At 48.5% G+C, this 18,618-nt stretch overlaps 1 protein-coding gene across 2 annotated transcripts in view; it reads left to right on the top strand.

Moving 5' to 3' along the window:
• Positions 1-18,618, top strand: part of prpsap1 (phosphoribosyl pyrophosphate synthetase associated protein 1) — a 33,455-nt gene that overhangs the window by 12,201 nt on the left and 2,636 nt on the right. The window contains exons 4-9 of one of the 2 annotated variants that reach the window (XM_033044741.1): positions 83-149; positions 7,144-7,316; positions 7,464-7,579; positions 9,444-9,499; positions 11,221-11,366; positions 14,169-14,213. In XM_033044741.1, the coding sequence (XP_032900632.1) occupies positions 83-149; positions 7,144-7,316; positions 7,464-7,579; positions 9,444-9,499; positions 11,221-11,366; positions 14,169-14,213 (603 nt within the window). The remainder of the gene's footprint in view (positions 1-82; positions 150-7,143; positions 7,317-7,463; positions 7,580-9,443; positions 9,500-11,220; positions 11,367-14,168; positions 14,214-18,618) is intronic. The other variant, XM_033044742.1, reaches the window with a different exon arrangement.

The raw sequence follows: 18,618 nt of genomic DNA, 5'->3' as shown, positions 1-18,618 counted from the left end.
CTGTTCTATCTCTGGTGCGACAGTGTTTAGCTCCAGTATTAGAACAATCTTGGCATCTGATTTTTTTCATTGTGTCTCATAGAAACAAGAGTGGAAATAAAAGAATCCGTTCGTGGCCAGGATATTTTTATCATTCAAACCATCTCGCGGTGAGTGGATCCAAAAAAAAGCCAAGAAAAATGCCGAGACGGGTTGTGGGCATTGTGCCGTGAGCTGTGGGTGGGCCATGCGGAGATGGGATGTGGGCCTTACATAGAAACATGGAAAATAGGTGCAGGAGGAGGCCATTTGGCCCTTTGAGCCAGCACCGCCATTCATTGTGATCATGGCTGATCATCCACAATCAGTAACCCGTGCCTGCCTTCTCCCCATATCCCTTGATTCTACTAGTCCCTAGAGCTCTATCTAACTCTCTTTTAAATTCATCCAGTGAATTGGCCTCCACTGCCTTCTGTGGCAGTGAATTCCACAAATTCACAACTCTCTGGGTGAAAAAGTTTTTTCTCATCTCAGTTTTAAATGGCCTCCCCGTTATTCTTAGACTGTGGTCCCTGGTTCTGGACTCCCCCAACATTGGGAAACATTTTCCTGCATCTAGCTTGTCCAGTCCTTCTATAATTTTATATGTTTCTCATCCTAAATTCCAGTGAATACAAGCCCAGTCTTTTCAATCTTTCCTCATATGACAGTCCCGCCATCCCGGGGATTAACCTCGTGAACCTACGCTGCACTGCCTCAATAGCAATAATGTCCTTCCTCAAATTAGGAGACCAAAACTGCACACAATACTCCAGGTGTGGCCTCACCAGGGCCCTGTACAACTGCAGAAGGACCTCTTTTCTCCTATACTCAAATCCTCTTGTTATGAAGGCCAACATGCCATTACCTTTCTTCACTGCCTGTTGTTCTTGCATTGAGCTGGTATGGATTCCACGTGCAAAATAGCCTGTTTCTTCCTCACCTGTATCCACCTATTGCTTTCTAGCACTTGTTCCACCCCCTCTCCTCTCACCCTCTAGGCTGGCTACTGCCCCTGACGAAGGGTCTCGGCCCAACATGTCAGCTATTTACTTCCCTGCACAGATGCTGCCTGACCCACTGAGTTCTTCCCACTGCCCCAGATTCCAGCATCTGGTCTCGTGTGTCACAAGCTCTTCCTCTCATGTGACCATTGTGATGATTGTAAATCTGGGCAGTCTGGCAAAAGTATGGAGAATCCTGGAAGAGAAGTAACATCAAATGCAAGAAAATAATATTTTTACGTGTAGTCAGTGGGAAAGTAAACAATTGGGGCATTTGTAGGAAAGTGGGTAGGCACTTGCAATCATAGTATCTTCGCTTGCAATGTGATTAGCAGCCTGTGGAGGGAGAGAGAGCAGCTGACTGGCCTTTTCCTGTCATGCAATCCCATAAGATATGCTGCAGGTTTTGCTGAAATTGCTGAGGGTAGATAGGGATGCAGTCTCTGCTTCTACACCCCTCAGCCTTCCTTGCTCTCTCCCCTTGTCTCCCTCCTCCTTATCACAGCTCACTTGCTTCCTTTAGTTTCCTGTCGTTAAGAAGTAGGTTGTATTGTCAATAGCCTCTCCTACTGGAGGAATGGTTTACTGAGCTGCAGCCAGGGGCCTGGGATGAGTGATGTTATAATTACTTTGTGCACTGTGGTACAGGATGGTTGGACTATGCAGTCTGTTAGTGGAGCAAGCCCTGAATGCCTAATGGGTGTAACCTGCATATCTGAAGCAACCGGGCTGTTGTGATTTGGTATTATAAGCTTCTGTAGAAGATTCTGCTGTGTAATATCCCACATGTAATTGTTGCATGATAGAAATATAATAACATAGAAGGAGACCATTCCACACTATTCCACACCATCTCTATAGAATACTGTTTTTTCCACTCTATTCCAAAGGCCAGTTTCCTCTTGCAATCATCGATCATCTGTGTCCACAACCTTCACAAGCAATGAGTTTGGGTTCCAGCACTCGCTGGACCAATCAGTTCTTCCTCACTTCTGTTCAAGGCTGTAAATCCCTCTTCTCCAGGCCTTCAAGGGAAATGTTTCCTGTTCACCTTGTACTACCCACCAAAGTTGCCGTTCCCTAAAGGTTGAGGTGATAGTAATGAGTGATGAACCGCTGCAGTCCTTCGGGCGAAGGTGCTCCCACAGTGCTGAGAGTTGTGAGGATAGAGAGATACTCAGTTTGAAAGATGAGAAGGAATGGAAGAGGTAGCAAGTGGTAGTTCCTTGAAATGTACCAGAGGCTGGAGAATGGAGATAGTTACCCTGTTCAAACCTGGAAATGAACCAAAGCCAAACGTCAGAGGCCAACCCATTCAACCTCTGTGTGGGAAAGCTTTTAGAAACATTGAACCAAGACAGGATTAATAATCTTCTGCAGTAAAATAAATTAATTAAAACAAGTCAGCGAGGATTTAAGGGTAAATTTTATTCAACCAATTTGCTAGAATGTTTTGATGAGGATATACAGTCAGTGAAGTGTATATGCAGTTCCACAAGACTTTTGATAAGGTGCCATGTAATAGGCTTATCTGCAGGCTTGAAACGCATGGCATAAATGAAAGGCCTAGCATGGATAGGAAGCTGGCTGAGAAACAGGCTAGCGGGATGTGGTGGACTGTGGTTTTCATGCGGGTGGTGAGAGATTTCAGCAGAATATAAACAGGCTGGTGGAATGGGCAAGTGGCAGGGAGAATGAAGAATTTTGGAGGGATATGGAGCAAACGTGGGCAGGTGGGGCTCGTGTAGCTGGGGCGTGTTAGCCAGTTTGGGCAAGTTAGCACTCTCATTATCACTCTATTCACTCCCTTTGATCTGGTATTTTGTTGGCTCGCATGCTTGATCAATGGTGTTTTATCATTAATGTTTTATTATTATTAATGTTTACTGTTTTCTGAGTCATTCGTAAATGTCACTATGTCATGTTGTTACTTGTGGGCGGACCATCAAGGCAAATTCCTTGTTTGTGAATACTTGGCCAATAAACTTACTTACTTAATTCTGTTGTAAAGAGGGTCGCGGGGGGCAAGGGTCACGGGAGCGAGGGGGCGAGGGTCGCAGGGGGGCGAGGGGCCCGGTGCACAACCCAGTGAGACTGGCATGTTGACACATGCACAATTCTGGGCTTTATCAACAGAGGATGAGAGCAGGGAAATCGTACTAAACTTTTTCTTCAAAATAAGGTCCAGTTAGCTGGTGTTGTGTTCAATTCTGGTTGCTGTGTTATAGGAAGGATGCGGAGGCATTAGAGAGGGTCCAGGAAAGCTTTAGGTGCGTAGTCTCTGGCTGACGGACAATGGTTACAAGGATAAATCGGCAAGGCTGGGATTCTTCACTGTCGACAGGCTGATGGACATCAATAGAAGTGTATAAAATATGGAGGGAGTCTGGACAGAGTAGATGTGTTCCAGTCAGTGAAGGGATTGGGCTTGAGGACACTGTTTTAAATGAAGAGAATTTGTGTGACGTGTGTTGGGTTCTGCAGAGTTGACGTTCTGTTGTGACCTTTGAGGGAGTTGAAAGAAATATGTGCAAGGCTACAGAGAGGTCCAGGGTAGAGAGCTGGAGTGGACACGGTGGCCCAAGACACTGGCTGTGGAACTCCCGACCCGACTGCGGATCACAGGTACTGTACCTTGAAACGCCGGGATGACCCCCAGAGCCGACGGGCTGGATCTCCCAGCAACAACGGAGCTGCAGTTGCCGACTTTGAGGGAACCCCTGTTCGTTACGGAGCTGGAGCTGCCGTCTGTGAGGGAATCCCCGTTCCAGCGCAGGTCCGCAGAAACAGCAGGTACAGCAAACACAGTACCTGGAAACAAAGGGGAAGCCTCCATTGTGTCCGGAAACGTGGCCGTCGGGCAGGACTTCAGGTCAGAATGAAGCGCAGGGGCCTCCGGCCCCCTCTCCCTACTATCCTACTGGCTAATGTACAGTCCCTTGAAAACAAAGTGGAGGACTTAAGGGCAAGACTGCTTTATCAAAGGGAGCTGAGGGAATGCTCTGTGTTCTGTTTCACAGAGACATGGCTCACCCCCAGCTCCCCAGACTCAGCGGTCCAGCCTGAAGGGTTCTCCATCCACCGCATGGACCGTACCCTGGCATCTGGGAAAGGGAGAGGAGGGGGCGTCTGCCTCATGGTCAACTCTGCGTGGTGTTCCGACGTGGCAGTCCTGTCCAACTCATGCTCTCCACACCTCGAACATCTGGCGGTGAAGTGCCGTCCCTTCTACCTCCCGAGAGAATTCACCTCCGTTATCCTGACCGCGGTCTACATCCCACCCCAGGCAGACGTCCGTCTGGCACTGGAGGAGCTGCAGGCCGTGGTCAACAAACACCAGACGTCTTACCCCGAGGCATTTACCACCATTGCTGGGGACTTCAATAAGGCGAACCTCAAGAAATCACTCCCCAACTTCCACCAACATGTCTCCTGCTGCACCAGAGGACCAAACACCCTCGACCACTGCTACACCACCATCAAGAATGCCTATCGTTCTATCCCTCGCCCTCACTTCGGTAAATCCGACCATACCGCGGTGCTGCTTCTTCCTGCCTACAAGCAGCAATTAAAGAGCGCACCCCCAGAAGTGAGGACAGCACAGAGCTGGTCGGGGGGGGGCAGAAGAACAACTCCAGGACTGTTTGGAGTCTGTAGACTGGGCAATGTTCAAGGACTCGGCAACGGACTTGAACGAATACGCCACAGTCGTTACAGACTTCATAAAGAAATGTGTGGAGGACTGCATCCCTACAAAAACCTTCCGAGTGTTTCCCAATCAGAAACCTTGGATGAACTTTGAGATCCGCACTCTCCTGAAGTCCAGACACAGGGCATTCACCTCCGATGATACAGTGGCCTACATGAAGACCAGATACGACCTTGGTAAGGCCATCAGAAAGGCCAAAAGGGACTTCTGCTCCAAACTGGAGGACGAGACAGATGTTCGGCAGCTGTGGCAGGGTCTGAATGCAATCACCTCCTACAAGGCAAAACCAGGAGGCAGCTCGAATGCCGGTGTAACATCACTCCCTGACGAGCTCAATGCATTTTACGCACGCTTTGACAGGGAGAATACTGATGTGCCTTCCCGATCCCCCATTCGCTGCGATGGCATTTCAGTCTCAGTCACAGAGGCCGATGTCAGGAAATCCTTCAGAGGGGTGAACCCCCGAAAAGCACCTGGTCCTGATGGTATACCCGGCCGTGTTCTAAAAACCTGTGCGGACCAACTGGCGGGAGTTTTTACGGACATTTTCAATCTCTCACTTCTGAGGTCTGAGGTCCCCACCTGCTTTAAAAGGGCATCAATTATACCGGTGCCCAAGAAGAGTAAGGTGACATGCCTCAATGACTATCGACCAGTGGCACTAACGGCGGTGGTGATGAAGTGCTTTGAGAGGTTGATCATGGAGCAAATCAACTCCTACATCGACAAAAACCTGGACCCACTGCAGTTCGCGTACCGCCACAACAGATCGACGGTGGATGCGATCTCGCTGGCCCTCCACTCCGCACTGGACCACTTGGACAACAAAAACTCATATGTCAGGCTGTTATTCATTGATTACAGCTCGGCATTTAACACAATCATCCCCTCCAAACTGGTTACCAAACTCGCAGAACTGGGTCTCTGCGCATCCCTCTGCAACTGGATCCTCGACTTCCTCGTCCACAGACCACAGTCTGTTCGTATTGGTGGAAATGTGTCAGCCTCAATAACAATCAGCACGGGAGCACCTCAAGGCTGCGTGCTCAGCCCCCTGCTGTACTCACTCTATACCCATGACTGCGTAGCGAACCACAGTGCGAACTCCATCATCAAGTTCGCTGACGACACCACTATTGTGGGGCGTATCACTGATGGGGATGAGTCAGAGTACAGAAGAGAGATCGAGCAACTGTCCATATGGTGCCAGCGCAATAACCTGGCCCTCAACACCAGCAAAACCAAGGAACTGATTGTGGACTTTGGAAGGAGTAGGAGGGGGACCCACAGCCCCATTTATATCAACGGGTCGATGGTTGAAAGGGTCAAGAGCTTCAAATTCCTGGGCGTGCACATCTCTGAAGATCTTTCCTGGTCCGAGAACACTAATGCAATCATCAAAAAAGCACATCAGCGCCTCTACTTCCTGAGAAGATTACGGAGAGTCGGATTGTCAAGGAAGACTCTCTCTAATTTCTACAGGTGCACAGTCGAGAGCATGCTGACCGGTTGCATCGTGGCTTGGTTCGGCAATTTGAGCGCCCTGGAAAGGAAAAGACTACAAAAAGTAGTAAACACTGCCCAGTCCATCATCGGCTCTGACCTTCCTTCCATCGAGGGGATCTATCGCAGTCGCTGCCTCAAAAAGGCTGGCAGTATCATGAAAGACCCACACCATCCGGGCCACACACTCATCTCCCTGCTACCTTCAGGTAGAAGGTACAGGAGCCTGAAGACTGCAACAACCAGGTTCAGGAATAGTTACTTCCCCTCAGCCATCAGGCTATTAAACCTGGCTCGGACAAAACTCTGATTATTACCAACCACTTTCTGTTATTTGCACTATCAGTTTATTTATTCATGTGTGTATATATTTATATCATGGTATATGGACACATTTATCTGTTTTGTAGTAAATGCCTACTATTTTCTGTGTGCTTAAGCAAAGCAAGAATTTCATTGTCCTATACAGGGACACATGACAATAAACTAACTTGAACTTGAACTTGAACTTGAACTTTGCTGTGACCATTCTGATTCTACATGATCCCAGGCTCTGGTGGAGAAGGGTGGAGGGGAGGGGAAGGGGTCATCTTCTGGAACCTATGATCCTCTGCTCCAGTGTCTCTTGGGCCTCTGCTGTAGATACTTGCTGCACAACAGGAGTCTCGAGCATGGTGCAGGCATAGTGGCTCACCCATCATCAAGAATCTGTAAAGGTCTTGTCTAAACGCCTAATCTTATTTAATGTCCATGGCTCTCAGGATTCAATGTCCTGTGTTTTCTCCCAGGCTGCTCGACTTACTAACCCTGGACCTGAACCCTTTGCAACTTGTTCTTAATTGTGGTCTTGCTGAAATCGGTGATGCTTTGGTGATACTTGTAGCTGGATAATGGATTTCTGTTTTGCAGTGATGTTAACACAGCCGTGATGGAGTTACTGATCATGGCCTACGCGTGCAAGACGTCGTGTGCCCGGAACATCATTGGGGTGATTCCCTACTTTCCCTACAGCAAGCAATGTAAAATGAGGAAGAGGGGCTCCATCGTTTGCAAATTACTTGCATGCATGTTGGCCAAAGCAGGTGAGCAGCAATTGGGCCAAAGGGAAGGCTGTTTGGGGCCAGGTATAAGGGCGTTCTGGAGCTCTACAGTTGGCACTGCAGCCCGAGAGCAATAACGTTGTGCAGTGTCTCTGTCGCCACAGTAAAAACTGTGTGTTGTGTTTCCAGGACTGACCCATATTATCACAATGGACCTTCATCAGAAAGAGATCCAAGGTTTCTTCAACATTCCTGTCGACAATCTTCGGGCATCACCATTTCTACTGCAATACATTCAGGATGAGGTGAGTTTGTGGCCGGGTGGGCTGAGGAATTGGAGCAGGACCTACATAGTGAATGGCAGGGCTCTGGGGAGTGTTGTAGAGCCGAAGAATCTAGGAGTGCAGGTGTATGATTCCTTGAAGGTGGCGTCGCAGGGAGATCGGGTGGTCAAAAAGGCTTTTGGTACATTGGCCTGCATCAGTCAGAGTATAGAAGTTGGGAGGTCATGTTGCAGTTGTATGACCTTGCTGAGACCGCATTTAGAGTATTGTGTTCAGTTCTGGGCACCATGTTATAGGAAAGATGTTGCCAAGCTGGAAAGGGTACAGCGAAGATGTACGAGGATGTTGCCAGGACTAGAGGGTCTGAGCTATAGGGAGAGGTTGAGTAGGCTGGGACTCTATTCCCTGGAAGATGAGGGGTGATCATATAGAGGTGTATAAGGCCATGAGAGGAATAGATGCGCAGGAATAGAGTCTCTTGCCCAGAACAGGTGAATCAAGGACCAGGGGACATAGGTTTAAGGGGAAAAGATTTAATAGGAATCTGAGGGGTAACCTTTTCACACAAAGGGTGGTGGGTGTATGGAACAAGCTGCCAGAGGAGGTAGGTGAGGCTGGGATTATCCCAACGTTTAAGAAGCAGTTAGATGGATACATGGATAGGATGGGTTTGGAGGGATATGGACCAAGCACAGGCAGGTGGGACTAGTGTAGCTGGGACATGTTGGCCAGTGTGGGCAAGTTGGCTGAAGGGCCTGTTTCCACACTGTATCACTCTATGACTCTATCTGGCCACAGACACAATGTGTTGCTATATTTTCAGATTAGTTAGAATGTTTTATAAGCCAATCAAATTACTGAGGCAGGATTTCCGCTCCCCTGCCCAAAGCCACACTGATTCTTGATCACCCCTCGCCTTTCCAAACGCACATATATCGTTTCCCCATTAATGTCCCTGCCCCCGACACAAGGCTCACTGGCCTACACTTATTTGGTTTTAGTCAGAGGGTAGTGAATCTTTGGAATTATTTGCCACAGAGGGCTGTGGAGGCCAAGTCAGTGGATATTTTTAAGGCAGAGATAGAGAAATTCTTGATTCGAACGGGTATCAAGGGTTATGGGAAGAAGGCAGGAAAATGGATTAGCAGGCAGGGATCAGCCATGATTGAATGGCGGAGTAGGCTCCTTGGGCCCAACAGCCTAATTCTACTCTATTCTCCATTCCTCCGGTACCTCACCTGTGATGCAGAAATCTCTGTCAGAACTCCAGCTCCCTCTTAACTATACAAAGTGCTGGTTACAAAACCGTCAGGTAACACCTTTGGAGCACACGGATAGGTGATGTTACAGGCCAAGACCCTTCTTCAGACTCTGACCTGAAACATCAGCGGTGCTGGCTCGAAGGGCCGAATGGCCTCCTGCACCTATTTTCTATGTTTTCTATCACCTATCAATGTTCTCCAGGGAAGCTACCTGACCTACTGAGTTACTCCAGCACTTTGTGTCTGTTTGTGTATTAGCCAGCATCTGCAGTTCCTTGTTTCTACATTTCCCAGCTATCTCGTTTCCCATAGCTTCTTCCTGGGATAAATCTCATCCAATTCTACTAATCCCATTTGCCCATATTAGGCCTGTATTTATTTTTCTATCCAAATGTATTTTACATGTTGTGATAGTTTCTGCATCCACCAACTCCTTTGGCAGCTCATTCTGGACATTCGCCACCATTTGGGTGGGAAAAGTAGCTGAACGGTAGCAGATTTGGGGAGGTGTGACCATGTTATGTCTGTGTATCTCTGTTCCCTTCACCCACTTTCAGCCATGTCCTCCTCTCTCTCCAGACACTCCTGACCCATGTATTCTCTACCTTCAATCTCTTTTACAGATTCAGGACTACAGGAATGCAATCATTGTTGCAAAGTCACCCGCAGCGGCCAAGAGGTAAGGAGGATGGAATGGATGGATAGATGAATGAATGAATGAATGAATGAATGAATGAATGGTGTGAGGGTGCTAATCCAAGGGTGGACTTGGCTCATTCTTTAATTCTCCTCCACACATGTCATCCTCTTATCTCCCATTCCAGTCTGCTGATCACCACACTTCTATAGGCAACGATTGGACTCTAAATTCTCTTGCTGAACCTCCAGCGTAGGATTTGCATTGCACTTGCCAGTGCTGGCACTGGTGTAGAGCTGTAGGGGAAGGGTGGTGCAGAGGCATTGTCAAGACTGCCCTTGCAAAGCTAACGTTTTATGAGTCACTAGACCAAGAGGGAACGTTGGGTCCCGTCCCCTCTACGTTGGGTCTGGTCCCCTCAACGCGCGGTTGCGGGGGGGGGGGGGGCCTGCGGCGTCACACACACACTAACCACCTCCCACACACACACACGGAGGGGGGGGTTAGAGAGGAGGGGGTTAGAGAGGAGGGGTTAGAGAGGAGGGGGTTAGAGAGGAGAGGGGGGAGGGGAAGAGGGAGTGGAGAGGGGCTGTGGGGATGTAGTGGGAGGGGGGGCAGAGGGGGGGAGTTAGAAAGAGGAGGGGGGTAGAGAGGGGGAGAGAAGGAGGGGGAGCTGGGCGAGTGAGGGTGCTGCGAAAAGCAGAGCCCGGAGAGAGAGAGAGAGAGAGAGAGAGAGAGCTCTAGTACAGGGCCCTACTCTAGTAAAAAGCTCTTGGCAGCTCTTGGGAAAGCCGAGTCAAGACGAGCGTGCGTCGACCTCGGAAGCTCTCGGAAGCGCCTCCGGATGCCGTCGGGATCTGCAGAACAGAGCCCACTTGCTCGTTCATTCTGCGTCTGTTGGAGAACCGGGGGGGGGGGGGGGGGGGGGGGTGACGTCACTCCTGGAAAATAGTGCCCAGCAGGCAGCGTGTTGAAAATTCTGCGCAGCATGCCGCGAGGAGCAAAGGCATTGTGACGTCACCAGCTCGCTTCAGCACGTTAGATTTTAAAAAGATGTCAGATTGGTGAACAATTTTAGTAAAAAAAACTCTGGAAATAATGAAACAAATTTTCAGATGAGGGATTTTTGAAATCATGAGGTAATTCTCTACCGGAATATGTAAAAATGTCGCCGTTACTGCGTCGGGTTTTCGAGGAGATGTGAATGAAAGAAAAAGTGCAAGCAAGCAAACCCACGAGTAAACATCCAAGATCAGACAAGTATAATAGATAAGTTATATGATAGATGTTTGTCCATAAGGTCATCAGTGATGGGAGCAGGATTAGGCCATTCGGCCCATCAAGTCTGCTCCGCCATTCAAAATGGCTGATCTATTTCTCCCTCCTAACCCCATTCTCCTGCCTCCCCCCCCCCCCCCCCCCCTGCCATAACCCCTGACACCTGTACTAATCAAGAATATATCTATTTCTGGCCTCCAAACTGTCTGTGACAAATAATTCCACAGATTCACCACCCTCTGCCAAAATACATTATTCCTCCATCTTCTTTAATTCTGAGGCTATGACCTCTAGTCCTAGACTCTCCCACTAGTGGGAACATCCTCTCCACATCCACTCTATCCAGGCCTTTCACTATTCGGTAAGTCCAGTACCTGCCAGTGTGCCTGGAAGTTCACTCTTGAGGCAGTTGCTCTCATGATATAGTTTGTGTGCTTTTGATTACATCAACAGTGATGCTAATCCTGTCAACGTACCCCTTTCAGAGCACAGTCGTACGCAGAGAGACTGCGGCTGGGACTGGCAGTGATCCACGGAGAGGCTCAGTATGCAGAGTACGATATGGTGGATGGGCGACACTCTCCTCCGGCTGTCAAGAACACCATGATACATTCTGGTCTGGAGTTGCCATGTAAGGAATATACAGCTGCAGATTGCAGATACTCTACTTCAAGAGAAGGGCGTAAACAGGTTGGAAGCACTGGCGAGTGATGTCCAGCCTGCGGTCAGCTCAGTGATGCACCATATCGGCAGGCTGTTGCCATTGCTACATTCTGTTCCTTCGGCAACTAGTGAATGTGTTGTGTAACTGCAGATAGAAAACAAGCACAAATAGTCACTGCTGGACAAACACCAGCCCAAAGCTGCTGTGTTGTCAATAGACAATAGGTGTAGGAGTTGGCCATTCGAGCCAGCACCGCAACTCCTGTAGCTTGGATCTGTGCTCCCATCACTCGTCACACTGGTTCCAGCCCACTTGTCCTTGACAGTATTCTCCTGTGTTGTGTGCAGTTTTGCCCTCTTTCTAACCCTGACTAATGTTTTCCTGAATGCGCCATTACTTGCATGCTTTGAAAGCAAGTTCCTTCTCGCTGTCAATACACAACAGTCCAGCTGACAAATGCATCACCTGCCTCGAGTACACCCTCACTCAGTCACAACCTGCCTTTCTCATGTTTCTCCAGCGCCATTGTTCCCTATCGTCTACATTCTCCTTTCTTCCGTTTCCTTTCACTGTGACCTAAACACCGAGTACAATCGCTATGCTATGAACACAGCACTGTGTCACAGACTAACCCCATTGAGTCTCACAGCCTTCACTCAACAGTTACATTGTGGAGAATACAACAATTCTCCACAATTCTCCTGTGGGAGACTATGGCCAAGTGAAATAGGAATCGATGTGAAAGGTGAGGTGAGTAATGGATTAAAAGTATTATATATGAATGCTCAAAGTATAAGTGCTTGAGGCTCAGTTAGAGATTGGTAGAAATGACATTGTGGGGATTACAGAGACATGGCTGCAGGATAATCGGGACAAGGGACTGAATATTCAGGGTTATACGTCGTATAGAAAGGACAAGCAGGTGGGCAGAGGAGGTGGGGTAGCTCTGTTGGTGAGGGATGAAATTCAGTCCCTTGCAAGGTGTGACATAGGGACTGACGATGTAGAGTCGCTGTGGATAGAATTGAGGAATTGTAAAGGTAAGAAGACACTAATGGGAGTTATCTACAGGCCCCAAACAGTAACCTGGATTTAGGGTGCAAGGTGTAGCAGGAGTTAAAATTGGCATGTAACAAAGGTCATGCCACTGTAGTTATAGGAGATTTCAATGTGCAGGTAGACTCGGAAAATCAGGTTGGTTCTGGCCCCAAAAAAGGGAGTTTGTAGAGTGCCTCCAAGATGGATTCTTAGAGCAGCCTGAGAGATTAGTTGGCAAAATTAGAGCACATGGTATTGGGGGTAGGATATTGACATGGATAGAGAAATGGTTGGCAGAAAGGAAACAAAGAGAAGGAATAAACTGGCCCTTGTCAGAATGGCAGGCAGTGGCGGGTGGAGTGTCGCAAGGCTCGGTGCTGGGGCCGCAACTATTAAAAGTAACACTAGCAAATTTGAAGATGACACAAAGCTAGGTGGCAGTGTGAACTGCGAAGAGGATGCTAGGAGGTTGCAGGGTGACTTGGACAGGTTGAGTGAGTGGGCAGGTGCAGTATAATGTAAATAAATGTGAGGTTATCCACTTTGGCGGCAAGAACATGAGGCAGATTATTATCTCAATGGTGTCATTAGGAAAAAGGGAAGTGCAACAAGACCTGGGTGTCCTTGTACACCAGTCACTGAAAGTAAACATGCAGGTGCAACAGGCAATGAAGAAAGCTAATGGCATGTTGACCTTTATAACAAGAGGATGTGAGTATAGGTCCTTCCACAGTTGTATAGGGCCCTGCTGAGACCGCACCTGGAGTATTGTGTGCAGTTTTGGTCTCCGAATTTGAGGAAGGACATCCTTGCTATTGAGACAGTGTAGCGTAGGTTCACGAGGTTAATCCCCGGGATGGCAGGACTGTCATATGAGTAAAGATTGGAAAGACTGGGCTTGTATTCACTGGAATTTAGAAGGATGAGAGGGAATCTTATAGCAATGTATCAAGGGACTGGACAAGCTAGATGCAGGAAAAATGTTTCCCAATGTTGGGGGAGTCCAGAACCAGGGGGCAGAGTCTAAGAGTAAAGGGGAGGCCATTTAAAACTGAGATGAGAAAAAATGTTTTCACCCAGAGAGTTTTGAATTTGTGGAATTCCCGGCCACAGAAGGCAGTAGAAGCCAATTCACTGGATGTATTTAAAAGAGAGTTGGATGGAGCTCTAGGGGCTAGCGGAATCAAGGGATATGGGGAGAAGGAAGGCACGGGTTACTGATTGTGGATGATCAGCCATGATCACAATGAATGGTGGTGCAGGCTTTCTCCTGCACCTATTTTCTATGTTTCTATGATTCTACATAAGTTGTACAGTTTTGAGAGCGTCCGTAGTCCTGGATCCGGTTTGCTGTTGCGATGATGCTGGCAGCTGCCATTGGTGGTTGTTGCCTTCACCTTCACCAGTCATGGTGCACCTGGCCAGGTGAAGGTGACAGCCCTGGATCCGGTTTGCTGTTGCGATGATGCTGGCAGCTGCCATTGGTGGTTGTTGCCTTCACCTTCACCAGTCATGGTGCACCTGGCCAGGTGAAGGTGACAGTCCTGCAGCAAACACCTGTCAGGTTGCTTGCTTGAGGCTGCCCAGTGCTGTGGGGTGTGACGTCAATCTCATTCCAGGCGGGGCAGATGTGGAAGCAACACTCATCGCATGTAGTCCTTTGGTTATATTGTCATGTACCTTGTTCTGTTTTATTAATTTATTCTGCCTTTGTAAATTTTATGCTTTTAGCTGTACATAGGCTGCGAATTCCGTTTCCTGGTATTGAGCTTCCAAGTACGAGAGTATAATTTTTCCCTTTTACTGATGGCGGGCCGGATTCTGGGATACTCAAGGCTGTTTGTGGTTGCGGCTTGTAAACTGCATGTGTGAATGGAAAATAATCCCACAGGGGCTTGAGTGTCAGCCTGGGACTGAATGAAGCAGAACATCTCTCTTGCTCTCAATGTATGGAAGGACCATGGGTGGAGTGTCACAGCAGGCAAATAGTGAATTTCCCCAAAAACCACCCTATTACAACAAAATTGGCACCTTGTAAATATATAAGAATGAATACACAAAAAGATTTGGAGAGACGAGAAGATGTCAGAATTGCTGCCTTGGTGATGTGGGAGGGTGGCAGGTGTGGGAACTGGTTCCAAGTGCTGGCAGTGTGGGAGGGTGAATGGGTCCCTGTACTAATTGTACACTCAGCTCAATACTGGTTGAGATTTGTATATTTTGTACTTTTTGTTCACTGTTGCTGCAGTGATTCTAGCAAGAGTTTTAACCCCACGTCTGGGCTACATAACTTTTCCTTTTCCTGTTCAACCATCTGCCTGCTCCATACACAGTCACGTTGGCCAGGGATGTCTAACCATGTGGCTGTGTTTTACTGTCACATTTTACAAATTTAGGTTTGCAATTTTTATACAGATGTAAATATGGAAACCTCAAGATGATTGAGGTGCTGGTGGAGGCCCAGTGGCAGCAGAGGTGAGCCTCTGACCAGTGCCCACCTGTGCCACACTGAGCCTCTCTGTGTGGCACAGCCAGGGAACCATCAGCCAGGTGTGACGGTAGCAGCCGTGAGTAATGTCAGTGCCAACAGTGGTGCAGTGTGCCATGCATTAGGGTTAGGGTTCCCAATGGGGCAGTACACAACACTAATTGCTGCTAGTGGGGATTGTGAGAAAGGTTGTCTGAGACTGCAGATCAGAGGGGAGGTTGAGCAGTGTATTGAGATGCAGTTTAGTCTCCAAGTGCGAGCTGATGAACTTTGCAAAGTCTAATGGGTAGGATGTGTAAATGGTAGGGAAGAAAGAAATGTTGAACCGAAGGACCTTGACATTCAAGTCCATATCTTCCTGAAGGTAGCAACACGGAGAGAAGATGATAAAGGAGGCACTTGGCGTAACGTTAGCAGAGGATATAAAAGTCGTGATGTTATATGCAACTTTACAAGTGGTGTGTTTGCCCACACTGGGTATTGTGTGCAGTTGTGGTCGCTGCTCCATAGGAAGGATGTGCTTGTGTGATGTGGGTACAGAGGAGATTCACCTGGTTGATGCTTGGATTGGAGCACTTTATTTATGGTGAGGTGGGCTCGTGTTCCCTGGGGCTGAGGGGCAAGCATCCCCTGCATTATAAACATTCACCACAAATCATTACTCAAACATCTGGGAAACACAATAAAAATCTGCATAAATTACTGTGAAAAATAATAAATACTGAATTTTTATTTAATTCTCATTTGTGGGCCCATGTGCGGTTAACGTAGATAAATTTCTAGGATATTCCCCCCTTAATGTGTAAACGCATATTGTCTGTATAAGATTGTGAGAGCTGGGGAGGAGCAGATAGTCAAAATGTTTCCCATGGTAAAAGTATCAAAAACAAGAGTGTAGACAATGCTGGAGTAACTCAGCGGGTGAGACAGCATTTATGGAGCTTCGGGTCGAGACCCTTCTTCAGACTGATGTGGGGGAGGCGGGAAGAAGAAAGGAAGAGGCAGAGACAGTGGGCTGTGGGACAGCTGGGAAGTGGAGAGGAAAGAAGGAGAAAGCAGGGACTACTTGAAATTGGAAAGTCAATGTTCACACCGCTGGGGTATAAACTGCCCAAGCGAAATATGAGGTGCTGCTCCTCCAATTTACCGTGGGCCTCACTCTGGCCATGGAGGAGGCCCAGGCCAGAAAGGTCGGATTCGGAATGGGAGGGGGAGTTGAAGTGCTGAGCCACCGGGCGATCAGGTTGGTTATTGCGAACCGAGTGGAGGTGTATGGCGAAGCGATCGCCAAGCCTACGCTTGGTCTCACTGATGTACAGCAGCTGACACCTAGAGCAGCGGATGCAATATATGAGGTTGGAGGAGGTGCAGGTGAACCTCTGCCGCACCTGGAAAGACTGCTTGGGGCCTTGAATGGAGTCAAGGGGGGTGGTAAAGCGACAAGTGTAGCATTTCCTGCGGTTGCAAGGGAAAGTTCCAGGAGAGGGGGTGGTTTGGGTGGGAAGGGACGAATTGACCAGGGAGTTACGGAGGGAGCGGTCTCTGTGGAAAGCTGAAAGGGGAGGAGATGGGAAGATGTGGCCAGTGGTGGGATCCTGTTGGAGGTGGTGAAAATGTTGGAGGACTATTTGTTGTATGTGACGGCTGGTTGGGTGGAAGGTGAGGACAATGGGGACTCTGCTCTTGTTACGAGTGGGGGAGGGGGGGGGGATGGGGAGAGAGAGCAGTGTTACGGGATATAGAAGAGACCATGGTGAGAGCCTCATCTATAGTTGAAATGGGGAACCCCGTTCCCTAAAGCGTGAGGACATCTCTGATGCCCTGGTTTGGAACACCTCATCGTGGGGCAGATGCAGCCTAGACAGAGGAATTGGGAGTAGGGGATGGAGTCCTTACAGGAAGCAGGGTGGGAAGAAGTGTAGTCCAGATAGCCATGGGAGTCAGTGGGTTTATAGTAGATGTCGGTCAGTAGTCTGTTACCTACGATGGAGGTGACAGACTACTGATGTCGCCTATTTCCTTTGCTCTAGAGATGCTCCCTCACCAGCTGAGTTTCTCCAGCATTTTTGTCTACCTTTGATTTTCCAGCATCTGCAGTTCCTTAAACAAAAAAACAAGACGGAGTGTTTAAGGTGAGAGGGAGGAGTTTGAAAGGGGATTTGAGGGGAGAGATTTGACAGAGAATGGTTGATATCTGGAAGCCACCAGCAGGAGACATGATGGAATCAGACCCTTCGGCACGCCGACCAGCCACCCCCGCATATTAACACTATCCTGCGCACATTATGGACAATTTACACTTACACCAATCCAATTAAACTACAAACTTGTATGTCTTTGGAGCGTGGGAGGAAACTGAAGATCTCGGAGAAAACCAACACGGTCACGGGGAGAACGTACAAACTCTGTACAGACTCTGCAACGGAGCCAAGTCTCCGGCGCTGCAATTGCTGTAAGGCAGCAACTCTACTGCTGCGCCACCATGCCGCCAAAAACCACCTGATCAAACCACTTTAAGAGGTGTCAAGATGGATGCTTAAAGGGGCACGGTTTAGAGGGACATGGATCTAAACTGCACAAATGAGATTAGTACAGAGGGGTAAGGTGGTTGGCATGGATGTGATGGGCCGAAGGGCCTGTTTGTGTGGTGTACCTCTGACTGAGGGATGAAGGCTGTAAGACAGTGTAGCAGCGACAGGGCATGTTGATGTCTACCACAGCTGGAGGCCTACCTAGTATAGCAATGTCTAATGTCTATCCCACACAGTGTAGTCTGATGTCTACCCCACAGTGTAGCAATGTCTGATGTCTATCCCACACAGTGTAGTCTGATGTCTACCCCACAGTGTAGCAATGTCTGATGTCTATTGTCTACCCCACAGTGTAGCAATGTCTGATGTCTACCCCACAGTGTAGCAATGTCTAATGTCTATTGTCTACCCCACAGTGTAGCAATGTCTAATGTCTATTGTCTACCCCACAGTGCAGCAATGTCTGATGTCTAACCCACAGTGCAGCAAGAGACGCTTTATCTGACCTGTGGTCTTTTACACACATACTGCTCTGCTTTCCTGGTGCTGTGGTTGTTCATGTATTGCATGTTTCAGACACACTGTGCAGGCCTGAACCATTTCACCTCCACAGGTGCCAGCTGTGACTTCACCATGGGCAAATGAAAATTAATGCAAGTGTCTTAAAGTTGAGGACACTTTTGGGTATTGAGCTTTGGAAGGGGGTGGGCAAGTAGCAGAGGGTGGCCCAGTTCTGGAGCCCCTGTGGTGCCGCACAGTTTCTGAAGTCATTGTTCCAATGCCAGAGCGAACCAGTCCCGCTGGGATTTGCTATAATGAAGCGTGACCATGTGAATGCCCCGCGCAGCAAACACTGGAGCAGTCCCTGACTGATGCTGGGTGGCCAATGCTTGGTGTCTTAAGGTGGTGAGAGCTTTGGGGAAATTGAAACAACTTTCTTACATTGGTGCCAGAGAAGCATTGACTGTGTTGGCAGCTGCAACTCAAGCCCTTGTTACCAGAGTGGAAGGAAGCCTCCAGCGTTTGTGCATCATCAGTGCATTGGGTGGTGTTGGATTTTGGATCTGAGTTATTGCATGCAGTGTGCAGCACTCTGGTGATGCTGGAGCTGAAGGAAATGCACATGTTACAACAGGCAGCCAACTGGGACATGAGATCAACA

Source organism: Amblyraja radiata, chromosome 26 (genome assembly GCF_010909765.2).
Source record: "Amblyraja radiata isolate CabotCenter1 chromosome 26, sAmbRad1.1.pri, whole genome shotgun sequence".
Classification (NCBI taxonomy): domain Eukaryota; kingdom Metazoa; phylum Chordata; class Chondrichthyes; order Rajiformes; family Rajidae; genus Amblyraja; species Amblyraja radiata.
Note: the sequence above shows the minus strand (reverse complement) of the source record. Positions and strands in the feature narration are given on the sequence as shown.